At 37.4% G+C, this 17893-nt stretch overlaps 4 protein-coding genes across 4 annotated transcripts; 2 read left to right on the forward strand and 2 right to left on the reverse strand.

Moving 5' to 3' along the window:
- Positions 1–173: 173 nt before the first annotated feature.
- LOC132181007 (cullin-3A) lies at positions 174–4083 on the reverse strand. Its single transcript, XM_059594045.2, has 2 exons — positions 3651–4083; positions 174–2721 (listed from the first exon to the last, which is right to left on the reverse strand). The coding sequence occupies exons 1-2, from the start codon at positions 3809–3811 to the stop codon at positions 678–680; spliced, it is 2205 nt and encodes a 734-aa protein (XP_059450028.1). The 5' UTR covers positions 3812–4083; the 3' UTR covers positions 174–677.
- Positions 4084–6315: 2232 nt separating this feature from the next.
- LOC132182962 (Ribosomal protein S4) lies at positions 6316–9635 on the forward strand. Its single transcript, XM_059596336.2, has 3 exons — positions 6316–6423; positions 7073–7454; positions 9232–9635. Exons 1-3 carry the CDS (start codon positions 6396–6398, stop codon positions 9413–9415), a joined length of 594 nt encoding a protein of 197 aa, XP_059452319.1. The 5' UTR covers positions 6316–6395; the 3' UTR covers positions 9416–9635.
- Positions 9636–10941: 1306 nt separating this feature from the next.
- Positions 10942–12150, forward strand: LOC132180922 (uncharacterized). Its single transcript, XM_059593920.2, has 2 exons — positions 10942–11414; positions 12094–12150. The coding sequence occupies exon 1, from the start codon at positions 10966–10968 to the stop codon at positions 11386–11388; it is 423 nt and encodes a 140-aa protein (XP_059449903.2). The 5' UTR covers positions 10942–10965; the 3' UTR covers positions 11389–11414; positions 12094–12150.
- Positions 12151–14720: 2570 nt separating this feature from the next.
- On the reverse strand, positions 14721–16741 carry LOC132182185 (tubulin alpha chain). The gene is made up of 4 exons (XM_059595373.2): positions 16530–16741; positions 16166–16400; positions 15648–16018; positions 14721–15552 (listed from the first exon to the last, which is right to left on the reverse strand). Exons 1-4 carry the CDS (start codon positions 16620–16622, stop codon positions 14899–14901), a joined length of 1353 nt encoding a protein of 450 aa, XP_059451356.2. The 5' UTR covers positions 16623–16741; the 3' UTR covers positions 14721–14898.
- Positions 16742–17893: the final 1152 nt, after the last annotated feature.

Consider the following 17893-nt stretch of genomic DNA (forward strand, 5'->3'; position numbering starts at 1 on the left):
TAATAAAGTTTTTTACTACGAGAAACCGAAAAAACTAGTTTATTGATTTTGTCAAACTTTTTCTTTTCAAAATCATAACGTGGTGCAAAACCAAATTTTAGCTGGAATTAAATGATAGCAATGAACTAAATCAAATTGGAGAGCTACCTATTTTTTCGTCCACGGAACCTAGCAGTACAAAGTTTCCACCTTTTTATGCTTACAAGTCAGTTTACAAGGCAACGTTTTCTTCTGCTCATTTAACAAGGTTTTTTCCACAGAAACAAACATTGACAATTCCACCAGCAAATGGAACAATATGAAGATAAGAAAAAGATTGAGAAAGTAACTTAGACAATTCAGAGCTTCAAACAACAAGTAGAGCTACCCCATTCTGCCCAGAAGTTTGCCTGAGGGGGGGGACTCAAACGTGTTCCAAGAGTTCATAGCAACCTTCTGCTGCGAAAATAACAAGGACCGCCAGGATCAGAAAATCCCATCTTCCAACCTAGCCCACAAAGAGTTCAATCAAGAGGAGCTCATAGATTCTACGCAGTAAAGATGCTAAATCGAATTCATTGAAACCCATCCAAGGCATGAGTAATTCGAGGACAATCCTCAATTTAAAATAAATGGAGGGTACAACCACACGGGCCATGTCCAATACCTTGACAAAATGAGACAATCATAGAGTTTCTTCAAGCAAGGTACCGATACATTTTCCTATCATTTTTATCCCTCTCCAAAAACTCTCTCTCAATGAGGGATTCAATTCGTTTTTTGATAATAACAGGGTTGGGTAAGAACCGCGCCTGCAGCTGCTTCGTGACTTCAGCAATAATGTTATTATGATCTAGCATCCGCCTTGACTTCATGATCCTCACAATCGCTGCCTCAATCTGAGGCTTCCTATCTTCCTCTACTCTCTGCCGGGTTTCTTGATTTTCAGGTTCAGACTCCCTCTGTGCAACAACAGTACCTATTTTTACCTTGTAGAGCTTGCTTGTGAACTTTTCGTTAAAGAAAAAGGCATCATCCTCCGCTATGTCCTTGCTCATAGGCTCCTTCCGCAGAACATTCTTCCCCTTGACACAGGCCAGAGACTGTAGACATCTCTTCAAGTCTGAGGCAGGTATCTCCGTGGCTTGTTCAATCTCTTTATAAGTCATGCGATCGGCATTATTGAAAAGCATCAGTACACACATCTGGTAGGTGGAAACATTCAGCTCATGCTTCTGGCCCTTCCCAAAGGTTGCTTTCAAATCAGCGGTGCCCATATTTGTTTGCCAAGACAGCCTACGCCCAGTATGAGTCCCAAGATAATAACTCCTGAACTTCTCACATACCCCTAGGATTTCTGCTGGAAGGTTGCATGTAGCACTTGGTTGAGTTGGCCACGAACCTGTAGTGAGCACTTGGACAGCTAAAGTAGGGCTATCCCCTACTAAATCGGGGCCATTGCTCGCATAGAAGCCCTGCATTGTATCTTGAGAGGTCTTCATATCAGTGAACATACCTTCCAGTTTAGATGTAAACTGATATCCACATTCTGTTTTAAGCTTAACAATCAAACTTCTTTCTGCATCATCAGAGACAGTTTTCCCTGCAAGAAGCCTCTTGGCCAAATGTTGCTTGTAATACTTCTCAAATACATCTTTCTCTTGGAGGTAACGGAAAAGCATCATGACCTTGTCCAGTACAACCTCCACATCCTCCTCACTAACTCCTCTGAGTCCTTTACGTAGCTTGTCATCCACAAACAAAGAGATAAATTCTGGAGACCGAGTGTTCAAATTAATGAAGTACTCAAAAGAGGAATTCAAAGCATTCTGGAATGTTTTGTCATTGCCAAATGCCAAACTGATGATTTTGTCATATTTATCTTTTAAATCCAGGAGCCGCTGCACAAAGTCTACAGGATCCCTCAACCTTTCTGGATCAGTAACTAGTTGCTTACCAGTATCCCGAATGTATGAAGTCATGACATCCCTAACTATTGAGAGTCCTGTGGGCACTCTGCGAAACAAGTTATACATCCTTCCCAAGTCCTCATATTTGTCATTCACAAGCATATTAACTATGCCCGAGTTCTCCATATGGACAAGTCTCTGCATGTGACTTTCAATCATCTCCTTCTCGACCACATTAGTTATCTTGTCTAAACTTCTTGTGTCCAAATAATGGGACACTCTCTCCATTTCTTCATTTAGACGTCTCTCAGCCTTTTTTAGATAATCCCCACAATCACAACACTCAATAAATTGTTGAGACTCAAGACGGTAAAAATCAGCTGAAACTTCAAGAAAATGGTGCTCAAAGTCTTCTTGGTAAACAGTAGAACCTAAATCCATTAGCATCTTTATAATATTCCTCATCAAACCCCTATTTATAACTTCTCCATTCCTTTCTCTATGCACAAGCTCAAGAAGTGTATCCCGAAGCCTAGTCTGGGTTTTGCTGGAGTGGATAACAACATCTCTCCACAAATTCAACCCAAGCTCATGAACTGGGGTTTTGTGTGTGCTTGGGATGAAAGTCCTATCCATGTACATCAATATATCTCGGATCATTTGCAATGCCTTGTTATGATCTGCCCATTTCCTGTTCAGCTCTTCCAAAAATAACTCCCCCTGTGCAGCTTCAATCGATTTAGATATTTCACTTAGATGCGAAGTCATAGTTGCCACAAGTCCAGAGTAGAGTTTTTCTCCAAATTTGTGCAGCACCATGTTGTAAGCATTCCTGTATGTATTCAGAATCTTAAACATTAGAAAACGCAAAGTGGTGGGAAAGAAAGATATCAGCCGCTCATCTTAGAAGTGACAAAAAAAGAAAAAAAGGATAAAATATCGGGGAGGTAGTTAAGTGAAAAAAAAAAAAAAAAAAAAAAAAAAAAAAAAAAAGAGAGAGAGAATATCTCTACGGACACAGTATCATGTAGGAAAATAGGTGGAAAGGGGATGGAGAGAGAGAGAGTCCACCAGTATATCACAGGAAAACCACATATTGCGCTTGAATCAAAGCATTAAAACGTATATCTGTAAAACATATAGCTAAAATAAAAAGAAATTACGGCATGCGAGAGACCTCATAAGGGACACTGCATCAGAGGAAATAAAGCACGCTGAAATACAACTAGTACACACAGAGATACCACTGAAGTCTCCTGAAATTGAAACTATCTTCCACTAGTCTGGGAACAAATCAGATATAAAGTAACACCAAACTGACATGGGACATTGAATTGAAAATGGCATGCTTCCAACAGTTTCAAATTTACGCATGCAACAGCAAGCAACATTTTCTGCATCATTTTCAATCTTTTTTCTTTTGCTTCCAGATGCATAAACCAAATTTCGATTTGCTCTCTTACTACTTCGGACCGTATGAATCCTACATTATTAATGCACTTCTCATCCATGTCCAAGCTTTTCTTTTCTTTTCTTTTTTGCTTTATGAATCACTCCAAGCTTTTACCAAAACAAAACAAAGCCAGGGGCGAAAAGACCCATGCATTATCAAACATTATCCAGGTCAATTTTGAAAGATAGACATAGCATAATAATCGAAGCCCAAAAATTCATTAAATATGTTCTTGATCATCGCCAAAAAAAAATTAAAAAAGTACAAACAAAAAAACTGTGCAATTATGTAAAACAAAGCGGCAAAACCTATAAAGCTCTTCGAAGCTGAGCCCGCTAGCATTATGATTGTAAATCTCGTGGATCGCATGCTCCAGAATCTTCCACGTCTTCTCTGGGTACTTGGGATCCACCACGACCCGGTGCTTGAACGCCTCTATCTGGAAGTTCTTCTTCTTCGGAGCGCTCATCTTCTCCGATTACAGCTCTCTCACAAACCCTACTACCACCACAGAGATTCCGATTCTCCGTATAAATCCGAACCGAACCCGAATTAGCCCCCCGAAGCGTCAATTCGAACCCATAAAACCCGATTAACACGGAAATTGGATCCTATGAGAAAACCCTATCTTTTGGCTCGAATCACGTTGAGAATAGGGTTTCTGAGGTTAGGAAATGGAATGTTAGGGTTAGGTTTGCGCGAGCACAACGAAATTTGAGACGAAAATTAAAATCATAGAGTTGAGTCTAAAGTTTTTAAAAGGGTCGCATTTGGAGAAAGACATAATAAAAAATAAATAAATAAATAATAATAATAATAATAAATAAAAGGAGATAGATACTCCACTGTCTAGAGGTCTTCAACTTTTATCAAATTATCACTAGCTCACCTCTATTTTAAAATTGAGAAATACTACATATTATAATTGTATCGCACATTCATCTAAAATAAATGCTGTGTGTTAATAAGTTTTTTATATTTGGTCTATATTTTTTAACAAATTCAATAAATCAACTATTAGTTTTATAGGATCTACTATTGACTTGTATGGAGTCCAACATAAGTCTACAAATTTAATGTCCCCAAATGATAGCTCAATTGGCTGTGAACCACGCTTCATGAAGCGGAGGTCACTAGTTTGTTTTTCCCCTCCCCCTTCCCTTCTGTGAACATGTCAAGAAAAAAAAAAATCTACAAATTTAATGGTTAATTTATAAAATAAGATGGACCAAATATGAAAAAATATATTAACCGCTGACATTTCTCTTCATTCAATAAGGCAATTTTGACACACTCGTTAAAATTGTTCTCTCAATATTACTTTTAAATTTTGTTTTATAGGGTCTACTATTGACTTGTGTAGAGTCCAACATAAGTTTATAAATTTAATGTCCCCAAATGGTAGTTAAATCGGCTGTGAACCACGCCTCATGAAGCGGAGGTCACTAGTTCGATTTCCCCCTCCCGCTTTCCTTATGTGGACATATAAAAAAAAAAAAAATCTACAAATCTAATAGTTAATTTATAAAATAAGATAAACCAAATATGAAAAAATATATTAACTGTTGACATTTCTCTTCATTGAATAAGGCAATTTTGACACACTCGTTAAAATTGTTCTCTCAATATTACTTGTAAATTTTATCTTTTTTTAATAAGTTGTTTATAACATTAGTAAGACATTATGTGAAATCAAACAAAAATAATAATTATTCTATAAGAGTAACCATTTCATTCTAATGGTATATTTACATATCAAATGTGTCCTTCATTTTTATCTCTTTTTTAATATGATGTTTATAAGATCCATAATTGAATCATCTTTTTTTTTTGTGTGTGTTTTTTTTTTAATCTTAAATCACCCTTATCCCTTTTTTTTTTCCTTGTATTTGTCAAAGGAACAAAAAAAAAAAAAAAAAAAAAAAGAAGAAGACGATTGAGAAAAAATTAAAATTTGATGTTAAATATTTTTTTCAAATGAATTTACAAGAGATAAAAGTTGGTAGTTACTAGTTGTTGATTTATGATTTTGCCTTTGTCGTCATCTAATATGTGAAAGTCTTCATAGTTGACAATTTGGCTACACCTTGGGTCCTTTTGGCCTTGTGCATCTCCCTCCGAAAGGGGTGCGCGTCTAATCAAAAGCGGCCCCAGTCCCACAGTGTGATAAACATAACAAATCTGAATGAGTGCAGGATTTTGACGAGTCCCTCCCTGGTTAATTAATTGGATTGGATCATGGCTTGCTAGGTCATTTTCAAATGAAGGTGAATTTTTTTTTTTTTTTTTTCTTTCTTTCATTTATGCTATATTTGGACGGATGAAAACAAAATAAGGATAAAAAATTGACGTCTTACCAATCAGATAAATATGACGTTTTACCACATAAAACCTTCACGTAAAACAAGCAATCACGACTATAAATAACCTAATTAGCTAATAAGACCCAAATAAAATTTAAAGACTAAATTATTTTATTTTTCCTTCATCAACATTTTCTGGTCCATTTTTCTTTATTTATTTTTTCAATTTAATAATTAAAATTGTAGAAGTTACCTGGTCGATTTGAAAAAAATATATGAGAAATGAACCAAAAATGTTCATATATAATTACATCTCTTTCTAAATGCTTAAAATTTTGAAAATTGTTTGGTTTTGATTTACAAAATTATCGTGATATGATAAAAGTAAATTTTTTTATTTTTTATTTTTTATTTTTGGTGGGGTTCATATTTGGAAAATGTATTGAATATTGAATTTTTATTAATAATTTTGAAAAAAAATTGTGTTTTTAGTTTTGAATTTCAAAAGGGCGAGAGTCGGACCAAAATCTAGATAGGGCTAAGCAGCGAAAATAAGCCCAAAACCCGATCCAACGATATGGGCGAATCTACAAACACAGCCTAATTATGTGGCAAATTCGTAATTTCAAGCATCAAGGAATTAGGGTTTTGCGTTTGCGTATTTAAGAGAACCATTCTCTCATTTTCGTTCTTCTCGTCCCTCCCTTTTCATTCAGCACCCTCCGCGCCTGATCGGAAGCCGACGGAGCCATGGTCCACGTCAGTTTCTACCGCAACTGTATGCTCTCTCACTGAAGTATACGTTTGTATGCATATCTGTTTGTATGTTCTTTAGATCTGGTGTAGCTTAGGGTTTTCTTTGAGCTAAGTGGTTGTGCGATGCCGTTTTGATTGGTTTAGGAATTGTACGTGATGTTTTCCTTTTGGTAATTTGGTTGATAGTTTTCTTTGATTAGTACGGTTTGATTTCACTGAATCCTTGTTTCAAGTTCGCCATTGTAACTTAGTCTTTTCTGGCTGTGTGCTATGTTTGTTTGTCGAGAAAACGCGGGAAAAACAAAAGGACATTTGAAAGAAAAATCTCCTAAAATGTGCCTATTACGATAACCTGGATAGTGGGAAGGAGATTTTCAATTTTTTTTTTTTTTTTCCCGAAGATAGCGAATAGAAAATATGATACCCAAAACTAGTTTGGTTTCAATTTCTTTCCTCATTTTGGTTATTCTAACTTTGTTTAATGAAAGATTTTATTTCGTTATTACCTTATCAATGGATTTTTTATGAAATTTCTCTCGTCTAATTAACCCAATTGTACCCTTAATTATCTGTAACTTTTTTATGCTACGTCGAAGCTAAGCTTGTTTGAAACCTTAGATTATGCTCTTAATGAGTATTAACTGTTAATGTGCAATGTTGGGTGGTTTCAGATGGGAAGACATTCAAAAAGCCTCGTCGTCCATATGAGAAGGAGCGATTGGACCACGAGCTGAGGCTTGTGGGAGAGTATGGGCTCCGATGTAAAAGGGAGTTGTGGAGGGTTCAATATGCTTTGAGCCGCATCCGTAATGCTGCCAGGGAACTTCTCACTTTGGATGAGAAGAATCCTCGCAGGATTTTTGAGGGTGAGGCCCTTCTGCGAAGAATGAATAGGTATGGGCTTTTGGATGAGAGCCAAAACAAGCTTGATTACGTCCTTGCTCTGACTGTGGAGAACTTCCTTGAGCGCCGGCTGCAAACCCTTGTGTTCAAGTCGGGTATGGCCAAGTCGATTCATCATGCTCGTGTGCTTATTAGACAGAGGCATATCAGGTATAAACACTAGTTGTTCCTAACAAAATGGCTAAAGCATTTCTTCAATCTGTTTGTTTTATCCTTTTATGTATACATGCTCACTGTAAAAGTAGTTTCAATGTTAGTTGTATTGTGATAGAGAGTACATGATTGTGTAATTTGTAGTTGTAGTGTATTTATGGACTTCAAAACTGTATAAAATTGAGTTTTCTGTTGTATCAAGTTGTTCCTTAATGAGCTAGTAAGGATGAAAGTCGTCGTCTTTGTGCATGAAATGTGTGACCTTTTTCACTGCATTGACTATTGAAATGCTGAATGCTAGGCTGCTATGAATCTTTGAACACATCCTAAATTTTGAATCTACTTGGATGGACACATGTAAATTGCATGTATGACCGTTTTGAATTACATTAGGGTGTTGAAATGTGTTTTTGGTGGTATGAACATGAGGTCTCTTTTGACCAAAATTAGAGTATGTGCTTTTAATTTAAAAAGTTCTGGTTTGTTGAATTTTTTGTTACTATTATTCCACTTGTTTACTAGCACGTTTGGAGTGATGTCAAGACACGTTTGATAGACAGGAATAGGTTTAGGAATGGAATAACTATCCCTGTCGTTTGGTTTGTATATTATTCTTGGGAATAATCATTGCATTGAGGAATAGCTATTCCCCCATGAATGGAATAGCCCAGAATTTTTTTTCCCCAAAAAACCATTCTTTTAAAAAATTAATTAATTTTCTGAAAAAAAAAAAAAAAATCTTCTCTTTATGGGCCACCCAAACTGGAAGCACCAACGGTGGTTGCAATCTCCCTGCACCATAGACATTTCTTTTTCCCAAAAAGAAGGGATTTCTCTGGAAAAATATATGCACGTGTACATTTTCCTTGATTGCTCAACTTGACACAATTTTTTTGCGATTTTTGGTTTACAGTACCTTTTCAGGGAATTTTTGGTGTGCACAGAATTTATTGATTTTATTTGTACAGATACTCCTGGAAACAAGTCCATTTGACTTGATGGATTTCTCAATTTGGCTTCTGGCCTCTTTTTGTATCAGCTTGAAAATTGGGGGACCTTGATGTTGATGCTCTTTAATACTTGCTGATAACTTGGATTTGTTTCCAGTTGATTGAAAAAAGAAATAGTATTGAATAAATACTTTATTTGTTGTTTTGAGTCTTTTTTTACTTCAGCACAATCTTCCTAATAAGTGCATACGCTTTCAAGCTCTCCTCTAGTAGTTGTGTGGTGGGACTAGGGTATGTCAACACCAGGCTTAATCAGTCAATTCATTTTATCATGACTAGTACATAGAGTTATGGAAAGTCAGAAGAGCTATCAAATGTTGATTTGCTTTTGTTACTGAAAAGAATTGACGTCCTTTACTTTCTAATATATTCTAGCAGCTTGCTTTAAAGATTTAATAATAGGATTTTTTTCAGATTATGAGGTGATTAACCTCTTTGTTGCATTAGTATGCAACTATTCCTGCATAAGCATAATCAAGCCATGTTATAGTCACTAGTTCTTTGTAACACTGTTCATGTTTGGCCTGTGCTATTGTTTTGTGCCTTGGGTGCATGTTTAGTGTCTTAAGCTTCTTTGTCTGAAGCTATTATGATTTTCATAGGGTGGAGCTCAAGTGATTATCTTGCTTATCATATTAATGTTTGGGCACGAGCACTTTATATTTGTTTTGACAAGTAATCACGCAGGAGCACTTTATTGTGTAGCAACTTTTTTCCAAAATGCTGAAAACATCTCACATTTTATACGCTTCTTTCCTTGTCAGGGTTGGGAGGCAGGTGGTTAACATAGCATCTTTCATGGTGAGAGTTGATTCTCAGAAGCATATTGACTTCTCTCTCACTAGTCCCTTCGGAGGTGGACGCCCTGGTAGAGTGAAGCGAAAGAACCAGAAGGCAGCTGCCAAGAAGGCTGGCGGTGGGGATGGAGATGAGGAAGATGAAGAATGAAAGCTTAGGCTAGCTTCATCCCTAGGAACTATTTGAGTTTTTTCTTGTTTTGTCCCTGTGTCAATCTTTTGTTTCATGTTTTATTACCCGACTCTTTTTTCTCCAAATCTTTATTGTAGTGGATTTTGGTACGTTTTTCATTTTGATTTATTTGGAATAGAACTGAAATGCACTCTTCTGGATCTCAAGGATTTTGTTTGAATGAAATTATTTTGCAAGTGATGCTGCATTCGTATATTTTATTCGGCTTTGTAGATACGTATATGTTGAGACTCCACATCTACAGGCTTGATGTCAAGCTTTAATGTATATTCTTGGGTCCATCATGCTTCGGTTTAGCCCTGATTAACATTTCCTAACGATGCCATTTTTTCTCAATGTCACCAATCACCTCGGTTGTACTTTATTTGCTCCGGCCGCTAGTTTTGCTGTTTCTTTAAAATTACTTCCTGCTGTTCGAACAGTCGCGTAGAGGGGCTGTGCGGTTCACAAATCTCTTATATTTCTAAAAGCTGTTTAAATTGCATTGTAACTTGAGAACCCAGAGATCCGATCCATTATTTCCTGCTCCTGTTGAACTGCGCCAATTGAAACACGCATCATTGGCACCTTGCTAACTCGCTCTCGTGCACGCTTTGAAGACATATGTCACGAGTTTCATGTGAAAAACTGAATCAATTTTGGCAAGGCTTCCTCTACCGGACTCCACCTGTCCACCTGGGTCCCCTAGGAAACCAACTGAACCTTAACCACAATTATATTATAAACATTTCCGTGGCAACTTCCCACTTCATTAATAATTAAGGTTAGGCCACCCATGCAAATTGCAAAGGCATCCAAAAAGCTATTTTAACCCGCCTCAATTATATTAATACACATATGCATGCCACGCGTCACAAGCATGTACGTAGCGCTCCCAAAATCACGTAGAGAGTCACCGTTGCTTGTGAACCTCTGTTCCACGTGGAGACCACTGAATCTCCAGTGCAATAGTAAAATACATCGAAATGCAATTATGCCACAATCATCCTTGTCAACCACAGCTGATCGTGACCCAAACCCAATCTCCTTCTTACACTTAATAACAGAAAATCCCAAGAGGGACTAGTGCGTTCATGATTAATCCCCTGCGATTATCTCGTAAGCAAATATTCTTACGCGATTATAAATAAATAAATAAAAATCTATTTGAAAACCCCACAATCCCCCAAGTGCGTGAGACACTGAGATAGGTCGTAGTGACGTGGCATTCAGCCAGTGATCGCAAAGACCTGCTCCTAACAAAACGGCAACGATCTTGGATTCTTGATGAGCCCCATGGACTCGTCCCCACTAATTCCAGTTCCAATTGAAACTCCATATGTCCTCTCCATAGACACGTGTCGCCAATAGAGCCTCTCTCACGCACGAAACGCCCCGTATCGCTCCTTTTATAATTATAAGTATACCTGAAATCCACACCACAACACGAGAGAGAAAAAAGGGTTTTCTTGCTCCCCTCACCCATAAGACGTAGCGTAATATTGGAGATATTGGAGACGAAACTAAATATGACGGTGAAGCCCGCGAACGAGTCGCAAGAACAAGGCTCTTACTCCGTTTCTGAGCTTCAGAAACCCAAGAAGGAGCTCTCGTCGCCGGGGCTGGGCGTGGAGTCCGGTGATCTTGCCGGAAAGGTCTCGAAGGATGAATGGAAGTTGGAGGAGACGGAGGAGTCGCCGAAATCGGTGGGTAAATGGGGAAAGTACGTGCACAGCCAGATCCTGAGGATCAGGGAGGAGGACTCACACCTCGGCGAGGATTTCAGTCTCGGCGTCAAAGAGTACGGCCATCTTTCTGTTCTTCATCATCATCATCATCATCACGATCACGTGGATGCGCCGATGGACGTTGTGATATTCTCGAAGCCGATCTTGCCGAACTCGCCTCTCAGCCGGAGCCGGAAGACCACCACCGTCGATGCGTTACATTGAATCAAACCGAACGTGGTGCTATCAAGGTAATTAGGTTCTTGTTTGTTGAGTTGAATCAATCCAGTTTCTCAAATCTCAATCTTGATATCTAAGTTTTTGAATTTCTGTATTTTTTGTTCTTCCTAAAGCTTTCTTTTCCTTTCTATCCTTTCCGCTGGTGTTCTCCATTTGGACACTCAGAAAAACGGAGGGAAAAGAACAGAAATATAAAAACTTCCTAAAATCACCTCAAGTAAAAAAATAAAAAAATAATAAAAAATTCAAATTTTGGTTTCCTTCTCCGATCTTTCCTCGCCGATAGAGCACGAGATTTAAATAATTCCATACTCCTATCTTTCAAAATTTCTACATAACAGAATCTCTGGCAAGTTACCGCGGCCGGTAAATCGGTAATTTTCTTTTGTTTTTTTTTTTTTTAAATAATAATAATCAGTCAATCAGCCGTTTGGGTCAAGGCAAAAACCATATCATGAAGATCCGGCCCAATACCATTTACTGCTTGGCTTATTTATTTATGTTAACTGACTAACTGTAACGCACATGAATTAAATAACTAAATTTATGATTTTTCTTTCATTTTAAGAACTGACTAAAAAAGTAAAAGCTTTTAGTTAGAATGAATCTGAATTAACAAAATAGATTTTTAGATTTATTTTGTTGAGGGTATTGAAATTTGTACTGATTTGGATTGTTTTGTTTTGGCAGGAGTAGATGAAAGATTTCGTTAAGCTGGTAGGAAGAGCGTGAAGTTGATCAAATCCACTTTTCAGTTTTAATCTTTCTTAGAGAGAGCGGGAGAGAGAGAGAGAGAGTCTTCTGTGTACAGTGAAGAAGAAGAAGCAAGGAGAAGCTTTAGTGTAAACAAAATGATGGGCCTCGTCGATCCTTTGCAGTAGTCTCCGTAGGCTTTAGACCAGATGTAATGTAATGTAATGAAATGATGTGGTTGGTTAGGCTAAAAGGAAGATGGTCTGCGTCTACCTATTTTCATTCCTATCCACATACTTTTAACGGGGCAGTACCTGATGTCAAAGACCTGGAAACACGGGCTCCATGACTTCATGGCATATTTGTCATTTCCTCCAAATTGGATCCTCCTATAACTGTCATTTAAAAAAAAAAAAAAAAAAAAAAAAACAAAGAAATTCGGAAAATGAATAGAAAGTAAAACTGAGTTGTTAAAAAGCTACCAAAGGAAATATCGCTATATTATATTTGTTGGGGTTTTTGTGATTGTATTTTATTTTGTAGTCAAATGGTTGGAATTGTAAAAAAATTAGAGCCATGATAGGGGCTCAACTGAACTTTGTCTAAGACCCGACTTTTATTGGCGTGGCACAAACCCACATAATTTTATTAACTTCCACTATCAGGATATATTATTATGATTGATATGTTATAATTTTATTAAATGAATTTCTAATTTCGTCACCGACTATGAACTGAAGTTTATAAGTCACAAGGAATTGCGATTTAGATGTTCTATGCATTAATCTCATTAAGACACCTAAATCACATATAATGTAATTGACTATATATTTCAGATAAATAAACAGTATTTGATGTTCTTGTAATTCTCATAAAATAAATAACTTTATTAACAACCAAAACGTCATACAAAATTGAGTTTTATCATTTATGGCACTACCCTTAACAGATGATGTCCACAACCCAATTTTGTACAAATACAAATCAGTTAAAAAGTATCTTTACATCTACACATTTTTATAACCCAAAAAATACATAAACAAAGTGATCAGCAATAAAATCAGGAGTTGCTTTGCAAAGATCCTATGCGCCAACTTGTACGGCCATCTTACTCACCCTGAAACCATCGATACGAATTCAATAATGATTATAACTATAGTTAAATTTGAAGGTATGAAGCGGAGGGGGTATTGGTTTCTATGTTGATTTATTCTTAACAAAACTTATTTGGTTAAGAATAGTAGCTTTTGAAGATAATGTAGGGCTATGACCACTAGGCTTTACTGTTTTAGAAGAGGCTTTTTTACTGAATTTAATATATGACACTTTGCAAAAGTTAACTATACTTAAAAACCAATGTAAAAGACCAAGTGAATAGGTGTCATCAAATATTCACAACATATTACATCATAGTCTCCATTTAAGTATAATTTTGAAAGAAATTATTAACTTGAAAGAAGTTATAAGCAATAATATTGGAGTGTATAGAGTATAAATAATCACATTATTCATTTATGCAAGAGGAAAATTATAAGTGGAACTAACAATTATTCAAAACAACCTACCTCCATAAACAATTTGTTGGTGTGCCCGTTCAAAACATGCTTTCTTTCTCCGTTCAAACAAGCATTTTTTTTAATATTGTTAATCTAGAGCTTTTTACCATTTTAATTTAGAGCCCTCAGGCTTTAGTTTGTTTTTATATTCTTTATGAATGAAAGCACTACTATTTATTAAAAAAGAAAGCATTTATTCACAACATATTTGATCATAGTCTCCATTTATAATTATATTGGGACTTTGGGAGGCATGAAGCTGGAACAAAATGAACTGGGAGAAAAAGGGATAGATTTATTGCTATGCACTTTGATCAATACGAGGACAATCGACTTCAATATCACTGACATATAAGTGTTTTGATACATTTTTAGCCATCATATTTCAACCCACACTCTAAAAATTCTCTTATTTGGACATGAAATATAGACACTATATAGTATTATACTCGGACCAAATCCTTTACATGCACAACTGAAGAGTTGATATCCCATGATATACAAATATTATAGTTTGTATGTTAATATTATTCTACAAAAATAATTAAAAAAAATAGTAGTTTACTCAATTGTAGCTTTTGGAGATAAGAAAATATTTCAGTTAAATAACTTTTCGTTCAAGTAATGTTTTTGGCTACAACCATAAAGCTTTTCAAGAGTTATTTTATGTAATTAGAAAATAGACACTTTGCAAGTATATATTATATTTTATTAATTTCTCAACATTTGTGCTTGCTTCAATATGCCAATATATGGGGCTGTTTGTCTCCCTCTCCACTCTTTCTAGTGAACCACCCCTTCCTACTCTCCCAAAAAGCCTCCCGCTTTGCCTCTCTGCCGAACCGGCCACCGGATACAAAAGCAGAGCTTGAGACGCACTGCAAACGGTGTCGTACAGGAGGGCACTGCCGCGACTGCGCACAAACTAACGATTTCATTTCCTTTGGTTTTTTTCCTGTTTGCCTCAGGAAGAAGATTGAATGGGTTTGCTTTCGTGGATGAAAATTGAAAGGGTTTAATTAAAAAGTAAAGAAAGACAGTTTTTTGATTAGCTATTTAAGATAGAAATTTGGAGGAAGAATGACCATCTCACATAAAAGCCAAAGAAAACATAGAGAAAATGATGAACTAGTTGTTGAACAGAGCTGACAAACATCCAGCCATTAACAAAAGAAACATAGAAACACATATCCCCTATTTCAAACCAATGAGTCCATTGGCAGAACAACCAACACCAGCCTAGTGCCTAATACTCATCGCCTTCATCATCCTCCCCTTCAGCGGACTCCGCCCCAACTTCTTCGTAGTCCTTCTCCAGCGCAGCCAAATCCTCCCTAGCCTCGGAGAACTCACCTTCCTCCATACCCTCACCAACATACCAATGCACAAAAGCCCTCTTCGCATACATCAAATCAAACTTATGATCAATTCTAGAAAACACCTCCGCCACACTCGTCGAGTTGGAGATCATGCACACAGCTCGCTGAACCTTGGCCAAGTCACCCCCTGGAACCACAGTCGGAGCCTGGTAGTTGATCCCGCACTTGAACCCAGTGGGGCACCAGTCCACAAACTGAATGGTCCTCTTCGTCTTGATGGTAGCCACCGCCGCGTTCACGTCCTTGGGCACCACGTCCCCCCTGTACATCAGACAGCATGCCATGTACTTCCCGTGTCGTGGGTCGCATTTTGCCATCATGGACGACGGCTCGAAAGCGCTGTTTGTGATCTCAGCAACCGAGAGTTGCTCGTGGTAGGCCTTCTCGGCGGAGATAACCGGGGCATACGACGAGAGCATGAAGTGAATTCTCGGGTACGGGACCAAATTGGTCTGAAACTCTGTCACGTCCACGTTCAGAGCACCATCGAAACGCAGAGATGCAGTCAGTGATGAAATCACCTGCTCACAAACGCAAAATCCCCTATTAGCAATGTGACCATACAGATCTGAAAAATGAGATGAACAATGCTTGATTGATTGATTATATTCTGTACCTGGGAGACGAGCCTGTTGAGATTGGTGTAAGTGGGTCTCTCAATGTCAAGCGATTTGCGGCAGATGTCGTAGATCGCTTCGTTGTCGAGTAGCACCGACACGTCGGTGTGCTCCAGAAGGGAGTGGGTGGACAACACACTGTTATAAGGCTCGACGACGGAGGTGGAGACCTGGGGGGACGGGTAGACGGTAAATCCGAGCTTGGATTTCTTTCCGTAGTCCACAGAGAGCCTCTCCAGAAGCAGAGATCCAAGCCCAGATCCTGTCCCTCCACCCACCGCATGGAATACCAGAAACCCCTGAAGCCCAGTGCAGTTATCAGCAAGCTTCCTGATCCTGTCAAGGCACAGATCCACTATCTCTTTCCCAACTGCAAAAACAGAAACCCCAAATTGTTAATCTACAAAGAAAATACAAAATAATACAATTGTTTCTGATACGGATTAAGATTAGATCTGTTTCAAGTACGGATAACAGAGCCTTGGCTAGAGATTTAAGTTTTGGGTTTTGTGCTTACTTGTATAGTGGCCTCTTGCAAAGTTGTTTGCTGCGTCTTCTTTGCCGCTGATGAGTTGTTCGGGGTGGAAAAGTTGGCGGTAGGTCCCGGTCCTGACCTCGTCGATGACGGTCGGTTCCAGATCCAAGAACACGGCGCGTGGGACGTGCTTTCCGGCCCCGGTCTCACTGAAAAACGTGTTGAAGGCGTCATCTCCGCCACCAACTGTTTTGTCGCTTGGCATTTGTCCATCAGGCTACAAAAAAAGGAGAAAAAAAAAAAAACCACTGAAATTAGTACTCCCACAGCGACACAGCCCAAATAGGAAAACAGATGGTCTTTTAGGCGGATCTGGTAGATCTGTTGAGAAGAGAAAAGGCTATACCTGAATTCCATGTTCAAGGCAGTAGAGCTCCCAACAGGCGTTTCCCACTTGGATACCAGCCTGTCCGATGTGGATTGAGATGCACTCTCTCATTTTCGGTTGCTTGTGTGGGGAAGAGAGAAAAGAGAGAAAAAGAGAAGGTAGGCAAAGACGTATACAAAGACGCCTGGGCCTGGTGTGGAAGAAATGGTAATAAGAATGTGAAAGTAGAATGGAGTATAAATAAAGAGATATTCGATGGCAAGAGCCGTTTGAAATATAGATAAGAATTAGTGGAGAGAGGCTTTTCGAAAAAAGCGCTTTGGTGGGATCCAGCTGGTTCTGACCGTTTAGGCGCTCCAAACAAACATTTGAAATTTGAAATTTGAACCTCCAAAGTGCAAGAGAGGCAAGTCTAAATACTAGTAAAACCTATTCAATGCGATTGTCTTTCAAAGAATCCTCGACCGCAGAGGAGGGGAAATATATTAAGATTCAGATTTTGTTTTATTAACTTGTATCTATGGTATGATATTATAATCATTTTTTTGTTTTTTTTTTTTACTAAGCAAATAATGAAAAAGATATTTAAAGATTCTCGGCAAATAAGCCCAACAATAAAATTATATTGTGAAAAATAGAAACAAACGGTACGAAATTGGTCATAAAATGATTCGATCCAATAAAAAGCTGTTTTAACACTAAAAATAAAAAAACAAAACTGAGCTTTAACAATACCCAAGTTCCTGCGAAGTAACAAAAACATCCTCATTTCATAAAATAAATGTAATTGAAATAAGGTATTTTAACAACCTACCTATAAGGGATTTTAAAGGGAAGCGGAATTTGAACTAGTGACTTCTGTTTTAAAATGCGTAATTGAGTTAATTAAGCTATCTCTTGGGGACGAGATTTTTATTTAAATATTTTTGTTTAATATGTAGTTTTTTCATTGTGAGCTATGAAACGAAAATGAGTACATTTTTAATATTGATTTAATTTTATCTCTTTAGTATAGTGTTTTCAAATTTCAATAGATACTAGAAGCCAAAAAAGTATCCTGAGCGATTTCAGTCATTTAGTTCATTGATATTCTTGGTATAATAGATGCTATTACACGTGCAATCAAACTTGATTCGATTGACTTATTTGATCTTAAACTTGAAAAATAATCTTCTATAATTGGTGTGCAATGGTTATTTTTCGGTATCATTCGTCATTAGTAGCTTAATTATTTTTACATAAATAAATAAATAAAATAATTCGATTTTTTTTTTTTTAATTTTAAACAATCATTGGCAAAGCATTGGGAGAGAAATAACAAGAAGTTTCGAATCATCAATTTGGAAGAGATGATGGAAATAGATAGGAGTTTGAATTGGTCA

The sequence above is a fragment of the Corylus avellana genome, chromosome 5 (genome assembly GCF_965113065.1).
Source record: "Corylus avellana chromosome 5, dhCorAvel1.hap1.2, whole genome shotgun sequence".
Taxonomy (NCBI): Eukaryota; Viridiplantae; Streptophyta; class Magnoliopsida; order Fagales; family Betulaceae; genus Corylus; species Corylus avellana.